Genomic DNA, 16,271 nt, shown 5'->3' on the forward strand with positions numbered 1-16,271 from the left:
ACTGTAGTTACGGTTGGCACGTGAATTATAATAACAAGTGCCCTTTTCCTGAACAAGTGCCCTTTTTTGAGTCGTGCCCTTTTTGTGTACCTCAGGGGGCTTAATTTGCCAAACAAAAAGGAATATAGGTCAGCGCTGACCTATAATATACCAGATTATACCGGCCATATAGCCTATCGATACCGGCAATATAGCCTACCGATACTGGCGATATAGCCTACATCAGATACCGGCGATTTAACCTACCGATACCGGCGATATAGCTTGCCGATACGGTGTAGTGTGAAATTTGGACTCTATGGAATGCCGACTTCTTGGTTGCTTTGCGCATGCCTTAGGAAAGATAAAAGGGACGTGACAGATCATGTGGGAGGGTTATAATCCATACAAGGTATTGAAAAGAAGACCAGATTTTATTGGAGTCCACATTTCATGTGACAACGGCGAAAGCTTGACAAAAGAAATAACAACTTCCTAAATTGGCCGTCACAGAAGCATCGTCTTGTTCACCAAATAAAATAAAAGTTTGTGTCCAATAATTCCAATCACTTCTTCTTGGCATTGATTATGGTTGCCCAGAGTCTCTCAAATTAAGTAATGACCCTCCTCTGGGTTCCAATGATCGTTCACAAATCGTCAACGACACCACGAAGTAAGACTCATGTATATACCGGTAAAAACGAGCAATCTGAGAAAACGGCATCTAAAGTTGAACGCCTTCTAGAACAACGCTTTGCGTCAAAACTACAGAGTATTTTCACTACGGTTTCTCGTTGTAGACACTTGGTGTATTGATGTTATTAACTTTGCTGTTTTTGACCCGTTTGTGTACTAAAACAACAAGAAATAAGAGAAAAAAGATGAGTGCTAATCCTTGAAACCCAAAAAGCTGCAAAATGTAAAATTTCGTTTTCCCGAAGCAACACTCAAGCTCCATTTACCATTGTAATGTATGGCGCGCACTCTGCTCATAATGCGAGCAAAAACGTTTTCACGAAGTAACGCTCTTCTTGTTTGAGCGCGCGCGCGCTGACCTACATTTCCACGAAGTAACACTCTTCTGGTGTTCTAATACATTGAAGCGTGCTACTTCGTGAAAACGAAATTTTACAGTTTCGTGCTACTTCGTGAAAACGAAATTGTACGGTTTCGCAGCAATGTATTACAGCACTAGAAGAGTGTTACTTCGTGGAAATGGAGGTCAGCGCGCGTGCGCTCAAACAAGAAGAGCGTTACTTCGTGAAAACTTTTTTGCTCGCATTTGAGCAGAGTACGCGCCATACATTACAATGGTAAATGGAACTTAAATGTTACTTCGTGAAAACAAAAATTGTCACTTTCGCGCAAAAGATGCCTGGAATATTTAGCGTAATTATTAAAGTAAAGCTCTTGAAGCTTTGAAACTTCGTGCAATGGTAGGCTTTGATGAATAATGTAGAGATGCATCCTCTTAATAAACACAATGGCACTCCATGTCAAGGTTTGGTGCCAAACAAAGCCGTGTAGAACTCGCCCATAGTAAGGTTCGCTCTCCGCATTTGGCCGTTCTCAAGAGATTTCAGCCACTTGCTAATAATGGCTGATGCGCCCCCAGTCGCCATATAAACTCTGCCTGCTTTTGCAGTACTTGTGTTTCTGGCTCGCTGGACGAACGCAATCGCAGTGGGAAAGCAACAATGCCTATGTGGTTTCTCAAAAAATGTGATATCCACGGGGCTGAAACTTCAACTGCTCAGGTTTTGAACATTCTTCTTTGGATTATGAGTGGTGTTGTTATCTAAAATGAACAAAATTTACGAAATGTATATGATCCTAAACCTTCATCCGATTGGACTAGAGGGTTTATTGTCATATTTTCATAGCTCATGCAATATATTCTTGTATCCCCCTCAAAGCCATCCAATAGTATATAATTATATTTTGCCAAACACAATTGTAAATGATGCTGTTGAGAAAAAAGTGTCGGTTATAATGACATTACGTTGACCAATTATTTGTACATAATTAGATGGCAAAAAAATGTTAATAATGAAATAACATAACAAAAAAATTGTAAATAATGCAGTGGCAGCGGCAAATGAATAATATTGCAAACTGACAAACGATTATAATTGTCCCACATGAAATGCATATGTACCTAATCAATTATATATAAATACATAAGTCGAAAAAAGTGAATTATAATAAATAGTGAATTATATGATAATGTTGTTAAATAATTTATTAACACATGGCGCCTCATACCTTAGCCTCGGAAGCGGATGCGCCACCTACTGGCAAAATGGTTACACTCCTATGTTCCGACACCTCTGTGTTCCGACACCGCTATGTGCCGACACCTCTATATTCCGACAACTAAACCTATGTTCCGGCATTCCTATGTTCCGAAAACTCTATGTTACGACTACTTAACAAATGCTTCGAGACCTCCATGTTCCGACATTAATGTTCCGACACCCGTATGTTCCGACTGCATTATTCTTATCCCAATCTTTTACCCTAACCCTAACCCTGACCCGGTAAACCTCACAATCTTATGTGCAGGTTGTCGGAACATAGGGATGTCGGAACATATAGGGATGTCGGAACAAGGGGTTGAGTAGTCGGAACATAGGGTCGTCGGAATATAGGGGTGTCGAAACATAAAGCAGTCACCGGCAAAACACTGGACACTTCACCCAAAATGCGACGAAGCGACAATGCGACGGCACGACGCGACTAGGCGACACCACGACGCGACTATGCGACGGCGCTATACAAACAGTACAAAACTATGCAACGGCAAGACGCGACTACGCGACGGCAGGAGGCGACTATGCTATGGCATGACACAACTGGGCAACGTCACGACGCGACTCTGCGTCAGCACGACGCGACTATGCGCCGTTCACGGCGGAAGTGGCAGAGGACCCAAGCAACAGTGCTACACATGCGCCACGTACGTGGCAGTATTGGAATTCCCTACAACAAATACTGAGATAAAGCAGTTAATCTTTGACTGAAACGATGCTTAGCTACTACAAAGTACTCAGATGACTTCAAACTAAAGCCGCTTTTGCAGAAAAAGTCGAGGTTTGGCAAACCTTTACAGGCAACACTTGGAAATTGCCTCCGATTCAAATCTTGACATTGATTATGGTTGCCCAAAGTCTCTCAAAGTAATGGGCCTCCTCTGGGTTCGAATGATCGTTCACAAATGAAATGGCTTTCTCATAGAAACTAACTGGGAACCGTCTCAAGTTTTCCCTGGAAGCAGAGATACATCCTGTAAAACATACTGGCACTAAGTCGGGAGGTTTGGTACCAAACAAAGCCGTGTAGAACTCGCCCAGAGTCAGGTTCGCTCTCCGCATCTGGCCGTTCTGAAGAGATTTCAGCCACTTGCCAAAATGGCGGATGCGCCCCCAGTTGCCGTTCTTGTAACGCTGCGTGATTTTGCAGTACTTGTGTTTCTTGGCTTGCTGAACGAACTCTATCGCAGTGGGAAAGCACGATTGACTATGCTCCCGACCAGGCCCCGTGCCTTGTAGGAAGACGGTTATATTGGCGAGTTTGTCGTAATTGTGTACGATATGGTGCAGGTAGGTGTGGGCTTCTCGACCCACGTTTGGTAACTTTTCCCACTTGTAGACATCAAAAGGCGGTCCCTTGTCTTTCCCCTTGTGATACACGTGACTATGATCAGCAGTTGGCTTCATCCAATTCAGATTCTCGTTGTACTGGGAGATGACGATTTCGTAGTCCAGTGGTTGGTTTGCGACGCCATCTTGACTGGAGTGGCTGGCTGCTGTCGAGTCAACTGGTGTTATGACGAGACTGCCGCTCGACGCTTTTTCAGAATCGCTGTGTGTTCTTACGACAGAGTCCTTTCGACCGTATATCGGAACTGGTCGGAAATCATCTGCAAACAACATCATAATGAAATGAAGCAATTCAAAACAAAGTAGCACACGCTTTACCAAAAAGTCCACATAAGCCACAGACCCTTTTGGGTTTGGGTCGGGCGGACCTCTCCGCAGGACCGCATCATGCGTTTGTATAGATGTCCAGGGCTTTAGAGAATTATCAAGATCGATAAGACAGAAAGGTATATAATTCCCCTACACAATGCAGCAGATTCGTGGACTGGTTGGAAGTAGTTGTGACTACATTCAGTTGATTCCATATCGATTCCCTGAACTTCCCCCCCCCCCCTCTTTCTCCCCTTCCTTGTTTAAAATAACGGTTACTTGAAACACATATATAAAGCATATTCTGCGACAGCAAGTAATGAATTTATGTGTCATACTTGGTAAATCTTTATTTTATTTCTATTGTTTGTTTTACTTTACATTTCATGAGTAAGATATCAAATTGGGGGATTCTGTTACGATCTGACCGGCCGTATAATGGGCTCTGTGCACAAGAACCCCTTCAACGGCCAAAAAAAGGAGAGTTTGGGGAGACCCACTTGGTTCCCGGTCCATCCGCTGCATATTTCGAATGATCCAAAGTTATTGGGGGCGGGGACTAGTCTGGGAGACCATCGCAAGTTCAAATCGAACGTGTTCGCGTGCGCGCCGACGACGCCTCAAGCCCGGTTCATACTTCACGCGAATGCGATTGCGAAGCGAATTTGACGTCAAATTCGCCCGAGTTGAAATATGTTCAACTTTTACGAATTCGCAGCGCGAATACTTGCCATGACGTCCCAAATTCGTGTTCGCTTTCGCTTTCGCGCCGAGTATGAACCGGGCTTGAAGCAAAAAAAAAATTCCCAAGAAATTAATTAATAATACAACCCCCCCCCCCCCGCTCTGACACCCCCCCAAAAAAAAAATTATACTGTATAATGTCCACCTGTTCAAAATACGGACATTACATTCTGTATTAATCTAGTGTTGATTATTGTCGAAATCGTCGAACAACGCCCCTATTAAAAAATGGTACCGCCCCCCCTTCCCCCCCCCCCCCCATCCCCCAACCACCCACCCCCAAAGTTTTTGTTTTTACGGAGGCTAAGTGTCCAGAGAAAAAAAAAAGTCTATATTTTCAGATTTTTGGCTGATAACCCCCCCCCCTGCAAAAATCCCTGGATCCGCCCCTGAAAGGGGAGAATTTTGCGTGGCAGCTGTCTCCGTGTCTGCAGTATCTTAGAACTTCCATCGGATAACTTAACAAGCGTTTGGTGCACAAGTAAGAAAACCAACTTTTGATAGGAATTTTAACCAATAACTTTACTTATTTGGACATTTATTTTGTAATTTAGTGAAGTATAGCTCTTCAACTATAATACGTGGCTAAAAAAAGTCTATTAAAATCGCAAGAATAGTGATATTATGCTTATTTGAATACAAGTCACCAAAATCACCATTGTCCACGTGTATTAAAGTCTAGTGTAGCGGTTTTGTTTTGTGTTTTTTGCTTCTTCAAATCAAGCTCGGGAGCTCAGTCAAGCTGATGGAATAAAGCCGTCCGTGGACAAACAGGTTGGGCACATGAATTTGTTTTTAAAGTACCATATCTCAGAGACAGAATATACATTTGCAATCGTTTTTCGTCACTTATGTTTAAAGATCAATATTTTAATAGCATTAAACAATTATGCTCAACAAGTATGTGAAAATTGCTATGACAAGACTAGAATGGATTTCCTTTTCGTTTTGCACCACCCTGCATATAGATCCACTTACCGCGATATATAGGAGAGAACCAAGCAACACAGACCAGCAAGAAGACCATGATGATCATGACGATGGCTGTGGTTGGAAAGCATCTGGCGTGGAGACACTCCATTATGGCCGATGTTATGAATCAGGAATCGCCATATATCAGGTGTTCTTGTTGTTTGCCCTCACGTCTACATTTAAATTAATACATTTAATTAAACCGCAAAGTCTAACATTGCTTTTTTTTTGGTTTTTCATACATTGTACATTGTATAGAACGAGACGCAATCATCTGTACTTACTGTTTACACTTAATACATGTTCATTGTACAATAATACAGCCACAGTGTTTCAATCGGGGTCCTGCGATCGAATGAAACAATAGGCTAGTCCTGAAACATCTGCTTTGTCTCCGACCTTGCAGGCAATTTGCATGTTTTTGTATGCGCTCAAACCGATGACAAGAATAAAGCGTTTCGTGTTGACTGGGGCCGTATTATTTAACACATCTTTTTGGGGCTAAGCATTTGGATCCACGTCCTTTTACAGGTGTAGTGGTTTTCCCTAACGTGGCGCACTTCGCACCGCTGTTTTCCGGGCGACATTAGATTTGTAAAGTTGACTGGGTTAATATACCCAAGAAAGGGTGAAAACTACCCAAAAATGGGTCATTCTTTACCCAATTGTTTGGGTTATAATTTATGTTAATTTCAAACAAAATGTGTGGCCTTTCAAGACCAGATTTAATTTGGTCTTATATGTGACCAAATGTTTTGGATGAATTTAACGGAAATCATAACCCAAACAGTTGGATAAAGAGTAACACATTTTTTGGCAGTTGCAGTTTTCACCCGTTCTTGGGTAAAATCAACCCAGACAATTTTATGTCGGTGCTTTAGCTTGTATCAAACGCCCTCTAGGGACCGAATTGTATCCAGTCTCGTTTTGCCTAAAAACAGCAAACCGGAGGACGTCTTTCAATCACCTTTTTATATTACAAATAGGTTTTTGATATTCGAGATAATAACAATAAATCGACAAAAAAGGGAATGAAACATTCATCTGTCACCGAATAAATGTATTTGTTCCATTGCACGAATGTGAAACATTCATTATTTGTTTTTCATTATGTGTTTTACATAACACCTGGATAAATTATTGTCATCTGATTGGTTGATTTGTGACTACATACATAAAAGTTCTACTTTTTTTCAGATGGTGATAACTGGTAGTTCACACCAATATCCGATTTATTAAAAACGGTTCGACAAGTTGAGAACTAGCAAGCACATTCAATTTATCTCGGTTTGAACTATTTCACAACAAAGTTCGGAACTTTCATATCCAACTTATGTATTTTAAAAACTGTTCTGGACAAGTTCAGAACAACCATATTCAATTTCGTCCAATCGTTTGGCGGCATATCTTATTTGCTTCTTTGTGTTGGTAGCGGCAGCATTATCGAGTGTTCTGATATATATATATATATATCTGTTTGGAGAACAAACAGAGATTCTCGCATACCGTTGAGTCCGCCAATTTGCCATTCTGTGAATCAGATTCGTGTTACAGCAAAGTTCTATTCATCGTGCAACAAAACTTTTATTTTTGTGGTGCGGCTACGCCGTGATGCGTGCGTTGGCACCGCTGTGGTTGGGATGAATAAATCAATGGCACGTGGTCAACGATCCACCAATCAGATGCGATTTTTATATACTAGTCCCAGAAGAAATGCATGATATTATGTAAATACGTTCTACAATTTATTCTAGAGCGCGTTGTTGCATAGCAACAGGAGTTGTTGGTTCACTCCGTGCTTTTATGCAGTGTTCCCGCGCCTGTGCAGGGAGCTAGTTCGTGCAATTTTTGTAAGGTTAAAGGTCGGTTTTCACGGGGCACGCGAACGATTTGCGAAGGATGCGAATGTCGAAAAAATGGCAAAGTCCAACATTCGGAGAAGTTTTTCTCTGAAAGTCTCCCGACAATGGAGTCGTAAACCATTCTTTGGTTTGTGCGAAGTTCTCACAACGTATGGTTTGTGCGAAGTTCTCACAACGTATGTGTGAGAATGTCGTGTGTACCGTGACTAAACTACGGCCAGTCCACATACACGAAGAACACGATAACGCTGGGACTCCACGGGTTCTTCTGATCGCTCCTCCTGGGAACTATGGGCCTCTTGCACACCTTCCATCTCCCCTGGCAGGGGGTTTGTCTTCCTCTTCTTGGTCAATCCGACAACGCGGTCACGACTTGTAGAAATTCGTTATACTGTCCTACTTTAACTCCGAGTTTATTACAAGTTTAATGACTCACCATGGTGAAGTATACAAACAGCCAAAACTGGGCCGAGTCCATGCACAACGCAACGCGAACGGGGCAACTGCCCGCGCCGTGAATGCGGGGCGAGTTGGTTTTAACTCACGTGGTGAATATGCACACAAAGTTCGGTCAATAAACACTCACAAAAATCCACGAGAGAAGCTTGGATTGCTCACTGGAATAGCTCTGCCGATGTTTACTAACTCATGTAAAGAATAGTGTTGATTCAAGCTTGTAACTTCCAAGCGAAAGTATAGAAAATGCACTGTAAAAATTGCGTGTGTGACAGAAAACTATAGTATAGACAAACGATAACGAAACGACACTCAATGAAAGCATGAAGGTTGACCTCTGAACTACATGTAACATATATACAAGATGCGTTAAAGGCGCAGTACAGTGAAACTTATAGTGAACACTACAGACTCTTTCTTCCCTTGGGCGGCATGTTGTTGTCATGAGTTGAAGTCAAATGAGGTAAATAAACCACCCACCGTTTAACCTATGAGGCTATAGTATAGGTCTACATAGCATACTTGCCTACAATACAAAATTCACACAGAGTAGCAAATGCGCGAAATAGTCGTGCGCTTTATATAGGTCAAACGTGGTGTGGATTTGCCGCCAAACGAGTGCACCAAACGTTCGCGACTAATGTCTCAAGAAGTACGCAAAAAGTTTGCTCAAAGGTCAAGAAATAATTGGGAGAACTTCGCTTCTAGCGCGAGACATTCTCCAAATTGTCGGGGTCTGTTTGGGGATTTACGAAGAGTTTGCGAACATCGCGCACGTCTTGAGTAGGTCCTGCGCATATGACGAAGCTTTTAAGACATTTTTTAGAACAAATCACGAGCAAAACACGACCCGGGATGCTGGAAACGTTCGCAAGAAATTTCAAAAAAATTTGAAACTCCCGCCGAACTAAAAACGACGCCCGCGAATAATTGACGATGCTTCCGAACCCCCGCGATGGTTTGGCGATCCTTTGCAGCATAAAATACGAATGTTGGACTTTGCCATTTTTTCGACATTCACATCCTCCGCAAATCGTTCGCGTGACCCGTGAAAACCGACCTTAACGACGCGACTATGGGACAGTACAACACGACTGTGCGACAGCACGATGCGACTGTGCGTTAGCACGATGCGCCTATGGATGGCACGTCACAACTCACTGTATGATGGTCTTACTCATATTAATTCAACCAAATCCCGCAGCTGCAGAAAAAAATCGAGGTTTGGCAAACATTTTAAGGGTATACTACACAAGAACAAGCGTTAACACGCAACACTAAGAAAGTGTCTCCGATGCAAATCACTTTTCCTCGGCATTGATTATGGTGGCCCAAAGTCTCTCAAAGTAATGGCCCTCCTCTGGGTTCGAATGATCGTTCACAAACGATATGGCTTTCTCAAAAAACTAATTGGGAACCGTCTCAGGTTTTCCCTGGAAGCAGAGATACATCCTGTATAACATACTGGCACCCAGTCGGGAGGTTTGGTACCAAACAAGGCCGTGTAGAACTCGCCAACAGTCAGGTTCGCTCTCCGCATCTGGCCATTCTCAAGAGATTTCAGCCACTTGCCAATATGGCGGACGCGCCCCCAGTCGCCGTAACGCTGCCTGATGTTGCAGTACTTGTGTTTCTTGGCTCGCTGGACGAACTCCATCGCTCTGGAAAAGCACCATTGCCTATGCTCTCCACCAGGATCCGTGCCTTGTAGGACGGTTATATCGGCGAGTTAGTCGGAATTGTGTATGATACGGTGCAGGTAGGTGGGCGTCTCGCCCCACGTGTGGTAACTTCTTCCACCTGTAGACATCAAAAGGCGGTCCTTGTCTTTCCCCTTGTGATACACGTAACTGTGATCGACAAATATAACATCATTTCTGATAACCAATATGGGTTTCGAACTAATTTCTCCACTTCAATGGCACTTATTGACCTAGCAGATAAAGTAGTCCAAACGTTTGAGGAGAATGCTTTTTCAATCGGTGTATTCTTAGATTTATCAAAATCATTTGATAGTATAAACCAAGATATTCTTCTTCATAAATTAAATTATATGGTATCCGTGGGGTTGCCCATGATTGGTTTGCGAGTTATTTGAATAATCGTAAACAGTGTACAGCTTTTAATAATTGCCTCTCTGATTTAAAAGGCATCTCATGCGGAGTACTAGTACCCCAGGGCTCTCTGTTGGGACCTTTGTTATTTCTACTCTATATTAATGACATTTTAAAGACATCTAACTTATTATCCTTTATATTATATGCTGATGACACTAGTTTATTCTATTGTAATAAAGATCTTATTTCCCTGTATAATATTGTCAATAATGAACTGGTCAGTATCTGTGATTGGTTAAAAGCTAACCGCTTAACTCTTAATTCATCTAAATGTAATTATATGATCTTCAGTAACAGGAAAAAAAAACAGAATAACTCATCAAACTTAAATATTTTAATGGATAGCAAAACTATCAAGAAAGTAGACAAGTTTAGATTTTTAGGTGTAATCATCGATGAAAAATTGACTTGGAAATATCACATCGATGAGATTGTATGTGAAGTTTCTAAGAGTATTGGAGTTATCAACAGACTAAAACATACTGTTCCCTTTGAGGTATTAAATACTCTCTATAGTTCATTAATACTTCCTTATTTTTCTTACTGTAACATTGTTTGGGGGAATACATTCCGTACGAATTTGGATAAACTAATACAATTTCAGAAAAGAGTTGTTCGAATTATTACAAATTCACCATATAGGGCCCATAGTCAACCTCTCTTGCGTGAACTAAAATATTTAGGAATAACAAACCTAAATAAATACCAACAAGCTTTATGTACAAGTTTAAAAACAATTTACTGCACATTTCCTATTCAAACATGTTTGTACTAAACTGCAATTTGCATAACTATAATACTCGTGTGTCTACTAACTTACACATTTCCACACATTTCCACATACCACAACATAGAACATCTGCCTTTCAACATAACATCAAATACTCCGGACCTAAAATATGGAATAATGTACCATTGTCTCTCAGATGTTTAAGGTCTTATAATATTTTCAAACGCAAACTTAAATTGTACCTTATGTAATGTGATATATTTTATATGTTATATGCCTCTGCCATAATTGGACTCTGTATCCACGACGATCCCACTCGTAGCCCATTATTAATTATTAATATTATTTTTTATAACTTTTTCACAACTTTGCTAACTGCTTAGAATTATACATGTGTATAATTGGTCTTTGTTTTAATTGACGTTCGTCCCAACATAGCCCCATATACTGGCTCAAATAGCTGGACTTCCTCCGTATTTGTGCCATGCATAATGCATGCCAAATATCCGGGGAAAACTGTTTTCTACATTTTAAATCTACTTGCCTTTTCACTTGATACTCACCACAGAATCTATACACACCATAAACATTGAACAATAAAAAGAGCATGACCCATGACCTCCATTAAACAAACACTTCAGTAATTTTGGATGAATTCTGCAATTTGTGCCTGAAAATTACAGGTTAACTAGACATATCGGCAGATACTGAATTCAATTTCTCTTAAAGGGAAGATACAACATTTGCAAGCATCAAAAAACAAAATAATCAAATTATCACGGAATACCTTACTGGATTGTTAGGGACTGACAGTCTAAAGCATCCTTTAAAATCATGGCTCCTGGTGTGCAGACATTTTCAAGAAAAACTGTATAACGCCGACCAGCGTTGGAGAAAAATGTTGTTGTTTTTTTTTCAAAAACTGTTGCCATTTTTTTATATTTAGTTATTCTGACTTTTCTTTACAATTGATCACACACCTGCGAAGGGGTACAAGTCAGTGCTAGACTAATTCTATGACCTTGCAATTCCCCAATGTATTTTAATTGCTCCATTTCATCTTAAGTGGGGTCAGGGAACCAGACTACAAGAAAATTGGTTTTCTTGGTTTTTCCAGCATCTACAAGCCCAAAACGTGAGACAAGTCAGTTTAATAATATTTTCTATACCATACTTATCCTCCAAATCCATTTATTTCTGAAAATTGCAGCAAAAGCAAATGTACATTCCCTTTAATTGTTACTCAACAGCTATAAAAAGTCATTGCAACTCTGGTATTATTATATGAACAGTGCCTATACGTACAGGGCAAAAGACCCAAAGATGAGCGATCATGCATGGAGCAGGAAGTCGGAGTATCGTTCTCGTCCCAATTTTAGAATTGTCAATAGTCTGAGGCCCATAAATGACAAATGACCTTCACCACCATGTTTGTTGATCGGGCATAAAAGTGCATGTGTAGTTCATTGCGAGTTTCAGTGCGTGCTGCAGTTAGTACACAAGCTGATTTACCCGACCACAGATCGGGTAGGCAGCGTAGTGTTGGGATGAAAATGTGGGGAATTTAATGTAAATGGGGATTTCGTTGAGTACGCAAGCAGTTATAGAATTAGAAAAGCAATTTCTGTGATGCCATCTGAGGCAATTTCTGACCACTAAAACCATTTTTCATAGCAAAAGATCATCTTGTATACATCATTTTCGAGCTTTGAGTCATTGAATCAGCTATTCTGAGCAATGGAATCATATATTTTAGTAGGCTACAATTTTCATTCAGGGAAGAAAAAGTGTGTAAGGGGACCAAACAATTTGTCCCCGCTTCAAAATGTGTGTGTGTGTGGGGGGGGGGGGGGGATCCCGTCCCCCACCAGCATTTTACTACAGACATATATATTATGCAAGTGTTTAGTAAAAAAATGCAAGTCACAAAAAACAGTGAATTAAATTGAATTCTATCATTTGATCTATGTCGTATATCTTTGTAGCCCAAATAACGATACCATAACAATTAGTGTTAACCTTTTGCTTCCAAATACTAGTGACGTCATGAAACCGGAAGTTAGGTGTTACAAATACATACAGTTATATTTTCCATATTTTGCGTACGTCATTTAACTTCACAATAATACATTTATCCACTCCGGACTAAATCAGTATTCACTTCCCGTTTTTTTCATAATGACGTCATTCAGCCAGAAATAACTCGTATGTGTACAAAAATGTTTACAGAAATTTAGTACACCGTTAAAGATGCATTTTTCAACAAAATAATGTATTGTGATGGAAAAGATTTAATTTCGTGATCCTTTGTTGTTACATAAACATATTCATAACTTAACTCGGTAGTATTTCATGAACAAGATGCCTGCCCGACCACTCTGCGTTTGTAACAACAAACGCGAACCTCTAGTTATGAATACAATTTTGTTTCCAGCCGTCATTTCCGGGTTTTCACTATTCCTCCTTTGGCAGTTATAGCATAAATTCACTACTATATACGCTCAGATGATGAAATCTCAATTTTGTATCCGATAATTCGGGCAGGAAATGTCGGTCTGAGAACCACAAGATGGATTCTCATTCTCCGTCTTGTTTTATTGAATTCGTGCCACACAATTCAGTGTTTCACACATTAATTCACACATACCAGTTTGTCCACGCACTGCACAGGATTATTTTTCTTACATTGCAAAAATGTGATCTAAAAACAGTTAATCTTTGACCGAGTCCCACAGATTACTTAAAACTAAAACCGGAGCCGCAGACAAAGTCGAGAGTTGGCAACCTCTTAAGAGTTTAATATGAAGGTACAAACGTTAACAGGCACCAGTTGGGAGTGTCTCCGGTTTGAATGTGTCTCCGATTCAAATGTGTCTCTTCTTCTTCTTCTTTTTGGCATTGATTATGGTTGCCCAAAGTCTCTCAAGGTAATGGCCCTCCTCTGGGTCCGAGTGATCGTTCACAAACGAAATGGCTTTCTCATAGAAACTAACTGGGAACCGTATCAGGTTTTTCCTGGAAGCAGAGACACATCCTGTCATACAGGATCGCACTGTGACGGGTGGTTTGGTACCAAACAAAGCCGTGTAGAACTCGCCCATAGTCAGGTTCGCTCTCCGCATCTGGCCGTTCTCAAGAGATTTCAGCCACTTGCCATACTGGTGGATGCGCCCCCAGTTGCCGTAGCTGCCCATGATCTTGCAGTACTTGTGTTTCTTGGCTCTCTCGACGAACGCCATCGCAGTGGGAAAGCATGTTTGACTATGGTCTGTAGGCCCCGTGCCTTGTAGGAAGACGGTTATATTGGCGAGTTTGTCGTAATTCTGTATGATATGGTGCAGGTAGGTGTGGGATTCTCTCCCCACGTTTGGTAACTTCTCCCACTTGTAGACATCAAAAGGCGGTCCCTTGTCTTTCCCCTTGTGATACACGTGACTGTGATCGGCAAGGGGCTTCATCCAATCCAGTTTCTCGTTATAGTGGGAGATGACGATTTCGTAGTCCAGCGGTTGGTTTGTGACGCCATCTTGACTGGAGTGGCTGGCTGCTGTCGAGTTAACTGGTGTAAGGACGAGACTGCCGTTCGACGCGTTTTTAGAAATGTTGTGTGTCCTTGTGACATATTCCAATTGACGGTATATCGGAACTGGTCGAAAGAAATTATCTGCAAGAAACACATTAAGAACTTAAGTAATTAAAAAACAAAGTAGCGTACGCTTTACCAAAACGTCCACACAAATCATAATGGACCCTCACAGATTTAGTCATCACTCGAGTGGTTGGTTGTTATTGATTGGTTGATTGATTGAAATCATCTGCAAAAAACATAATCATTAAATGAAGTAATTAAAGTGCATATGCTTTGCCAAAATGTCCACATGAGTCATAATCCACCCTGCCGGATGTGGTCATCAGCCGATCAAAACGGAGCGCCCTCTCCGCCGCATGCATAATTATTCATAGATACCGGGATTTAGATAATTAGTAATATGATCAAGTTATATGAATATAAATCCCCAACACAAGGCAGCAGAATCGTGGAATGGTTGGTACATGTAACCGTGACTTGAAGTTTCGGAGAACAAAACTGCAAAACGAAAATTGTTTTTTTTTTCCGAATTGACGCCAGGACCAATTGCTTCAGTCTTTACCTATAGACTGAGTGTCAAGAAAACAACAATGACTGGTATTGTTGAGCTGTCAAGACCCTGACTATTCCGCACCTATTTGAAATATCCCAGATTTGGGGATATGCAAATGATAGTACCACTGGACACCATGGGAACGAGGTTGGTAATCACGCCTGTTTCACTCGACAAAAGCTAGCTAAAGTATAATGTTCATTTATGCCTAGGATAAATGCCGTTTCCCGTTTTAGGAATATCTAATGACCATATCTACACGGCGAGTCCCAAAAAAGCGGAACCAAAACTCCTAAAATAATATTTCATATTTAAAAAAAAAAAATGTATTTAGCACCAAAAATAATAATGACTAGAAAGCAATTTCATTATCTACTTTTAGATGAAAAATAATGAAACTGCTCAATCCCTTCGAAGAATATCACATTTAAACAGAACGTGTTGGCATGACCCATGGCTTAGAGAAACTTCTCCAGTAATTTTGGGGTGAATTTTGTAATTTCTGCCTGAAGATTACAGGATAAATAGACATCTGCAGATACAGAATTCAATGTTTCCTTGTTAAACTTCTTCACCAGCCCAGTAGTCATTATAACTCCTGTAGTATCATGATTAAAGCTAGTCCGAACATTTGGGACTCTCAATGCTGTGTATGAGAGTCCCAAAACTTAAGGTATTGAAAACATGCAAAAACCAGAAAATAGACTGGCACCTAAAACAACCAGCCCAACAGAGCTTCAGTACGGCATGAATCAACCATGCCAAAAGAATTTTAAGAAACACGTGTCATAAAGCGGGAACTAGTCTCAATTTACTACACATTTCTCCATAGTCCAGCCACCAGACTATTGACACTGTATGGAGAGGTCAGTCTTTTCAAATAGTTGGACCATGGTTGGACATGTACCAGTCTAGTATTTAACCCCATTTTGAAATCACTTGACTTCCCTCTCATGTGCAAAATATTGAAGAAAAGTCTCCTTTAAAAATGAATTGAGTCTGCAAACTTTGTTGGTGGAATACTGAGGACATTTTCTTTACCCCAGTGGAATGATTGGAGACATTTGCTGGCTAAACTGTGAGTAAAGTGGGCCTGATTAGTGGGCTTACCTTTACTTGAAGCCGTTAGGGTGTCTTTGTGGGCATGAAAGACGTATCTGAAAAGAAAAATCATGAGTAAAGCGATGAGTAAAACGGCCAGATTTCTGCGTGGTCGCTGACAATGCGCCATGTGTATCGATAAGGCTTGATAGTGTACGTGTATACTTCACTGCTAACACTTTCTTTCCTTTCGATTT

At 40.8% G+C, this 16,271-nt stretch overlaps 2 protein-coding genes and 1 pseudogene across 3 annotated transcripts; all 3 read right to left on the minus strand.

The window, feature by feature from the left end:
• Positions 1-1,805: 1,805 nt before the first annotated feature.
• LOC119726001 lies at positions 1,806-8,285 on the minus strand. 2 transcript variants are annotated; one of them, XM_038197630.1, is made up of 3 exons: positions 8,115-8,285; positions 5,673-5,839; positions 1,806-3,901 (listed from the first exon to the last, which is right to left on the minus strand). In XM_038197630.1, the coding sequence occupies exons 2-3, from the start codon at positions 5,773-5,775 to the stop codon at positions 3,117-3,119; spliced, it is 888 nt and encodes a 295-aa protein (XP_038053558.1). In that variant the 5' UTR covers positions 5,776-5,839; positions 8,115-8,285; the 3' UTR covers positions 1,806-3,116. The 2 variants fall into 2 exon arrangements, with proteins under 2 accessions (XP_038053558.1, XP_038053552.1); XM_038197624.1 differs by having other exon boundaries at positions 7,965-8,285.
• A 1,000-nt stretch (positions 8,286-9,285) lies between these two features.
• Positions 9,286-10,653, minus strand: LOC119731938 (annotated as a pseudogene).
• A 2,444-nt stretch (positions 10,654-13,097) lies between these two features.
• LOC119726015 lies at positions 13,098-16,251 on the minus strand. The gene is made up of 2 exons (XM_038197638.1): positions 16,084-16,251; positions 13,098-14,495 (listed from the first exon to the last, which is right to left on the minus strand). Exons 1-2 carry the CDS (start codon positions 16,202-16,204, stop codon positions 13,696-13,698), a joined length of 921 nt encoding a protein of 306 aa, XP_038053566.1. The 5' UTR covers positions 16,205-16,251; the 3' UTR covers positions 13,098-13,695.
• Between the last annotated feature and the right edge of the window lie 20 nt (positions 16,252-16,271).

This window comes from Patiria miniata, unplaced genomic scaffold, assembly GCF_015706575.1.
Source record: "Patiria miniata isolate m_02_andy unplaced genomic scaffold, ASM1570657v1 HiC_scaffold_1, whole genome shotgun sequence".
Lineage (NCBI taxonomy): Eukaryota > Metazoa > Echinodermata > Asteroidea > Valvatida > Asterinidae > Patiria > Patiria miniata.

What these genes read in the sequence shown, in the direction of transcription:
- LOC119726001 (XM_038197630.1), bottom strand. Translation starts at nt 5,775, where the DNA reads ATGGAGTGTCTCCACGCCAGATGCTTTCCAACCACAGCCATCGTCATG. An exon ending in GTTCTCTCCTATATATCGCG is followed by an intron (nt 3,902 to 5,672) that starts GTAAGTGGATCT and finishes TGTTGTTTGCAG; the next exon opens with ATGATTTCCGACCAGTTCCG.
- LOC119726015 (XM_038197638.1), bottom strand. Translation starts at nt 16,204, where the DNA reads ATGGCGCATTGTCAGCGACCACGCAGAAATCTGGCCGTTTTACTCATC. An exon ending in CCTAACGGCTTCAAGTAAAG is followed by an intron (nt 14,496 to 16,083) that starts GTAAGCCCACTA and finishes TGTTTCTTGCAG; the next exon opens with ATAATTTCTTTCGACCAGTT.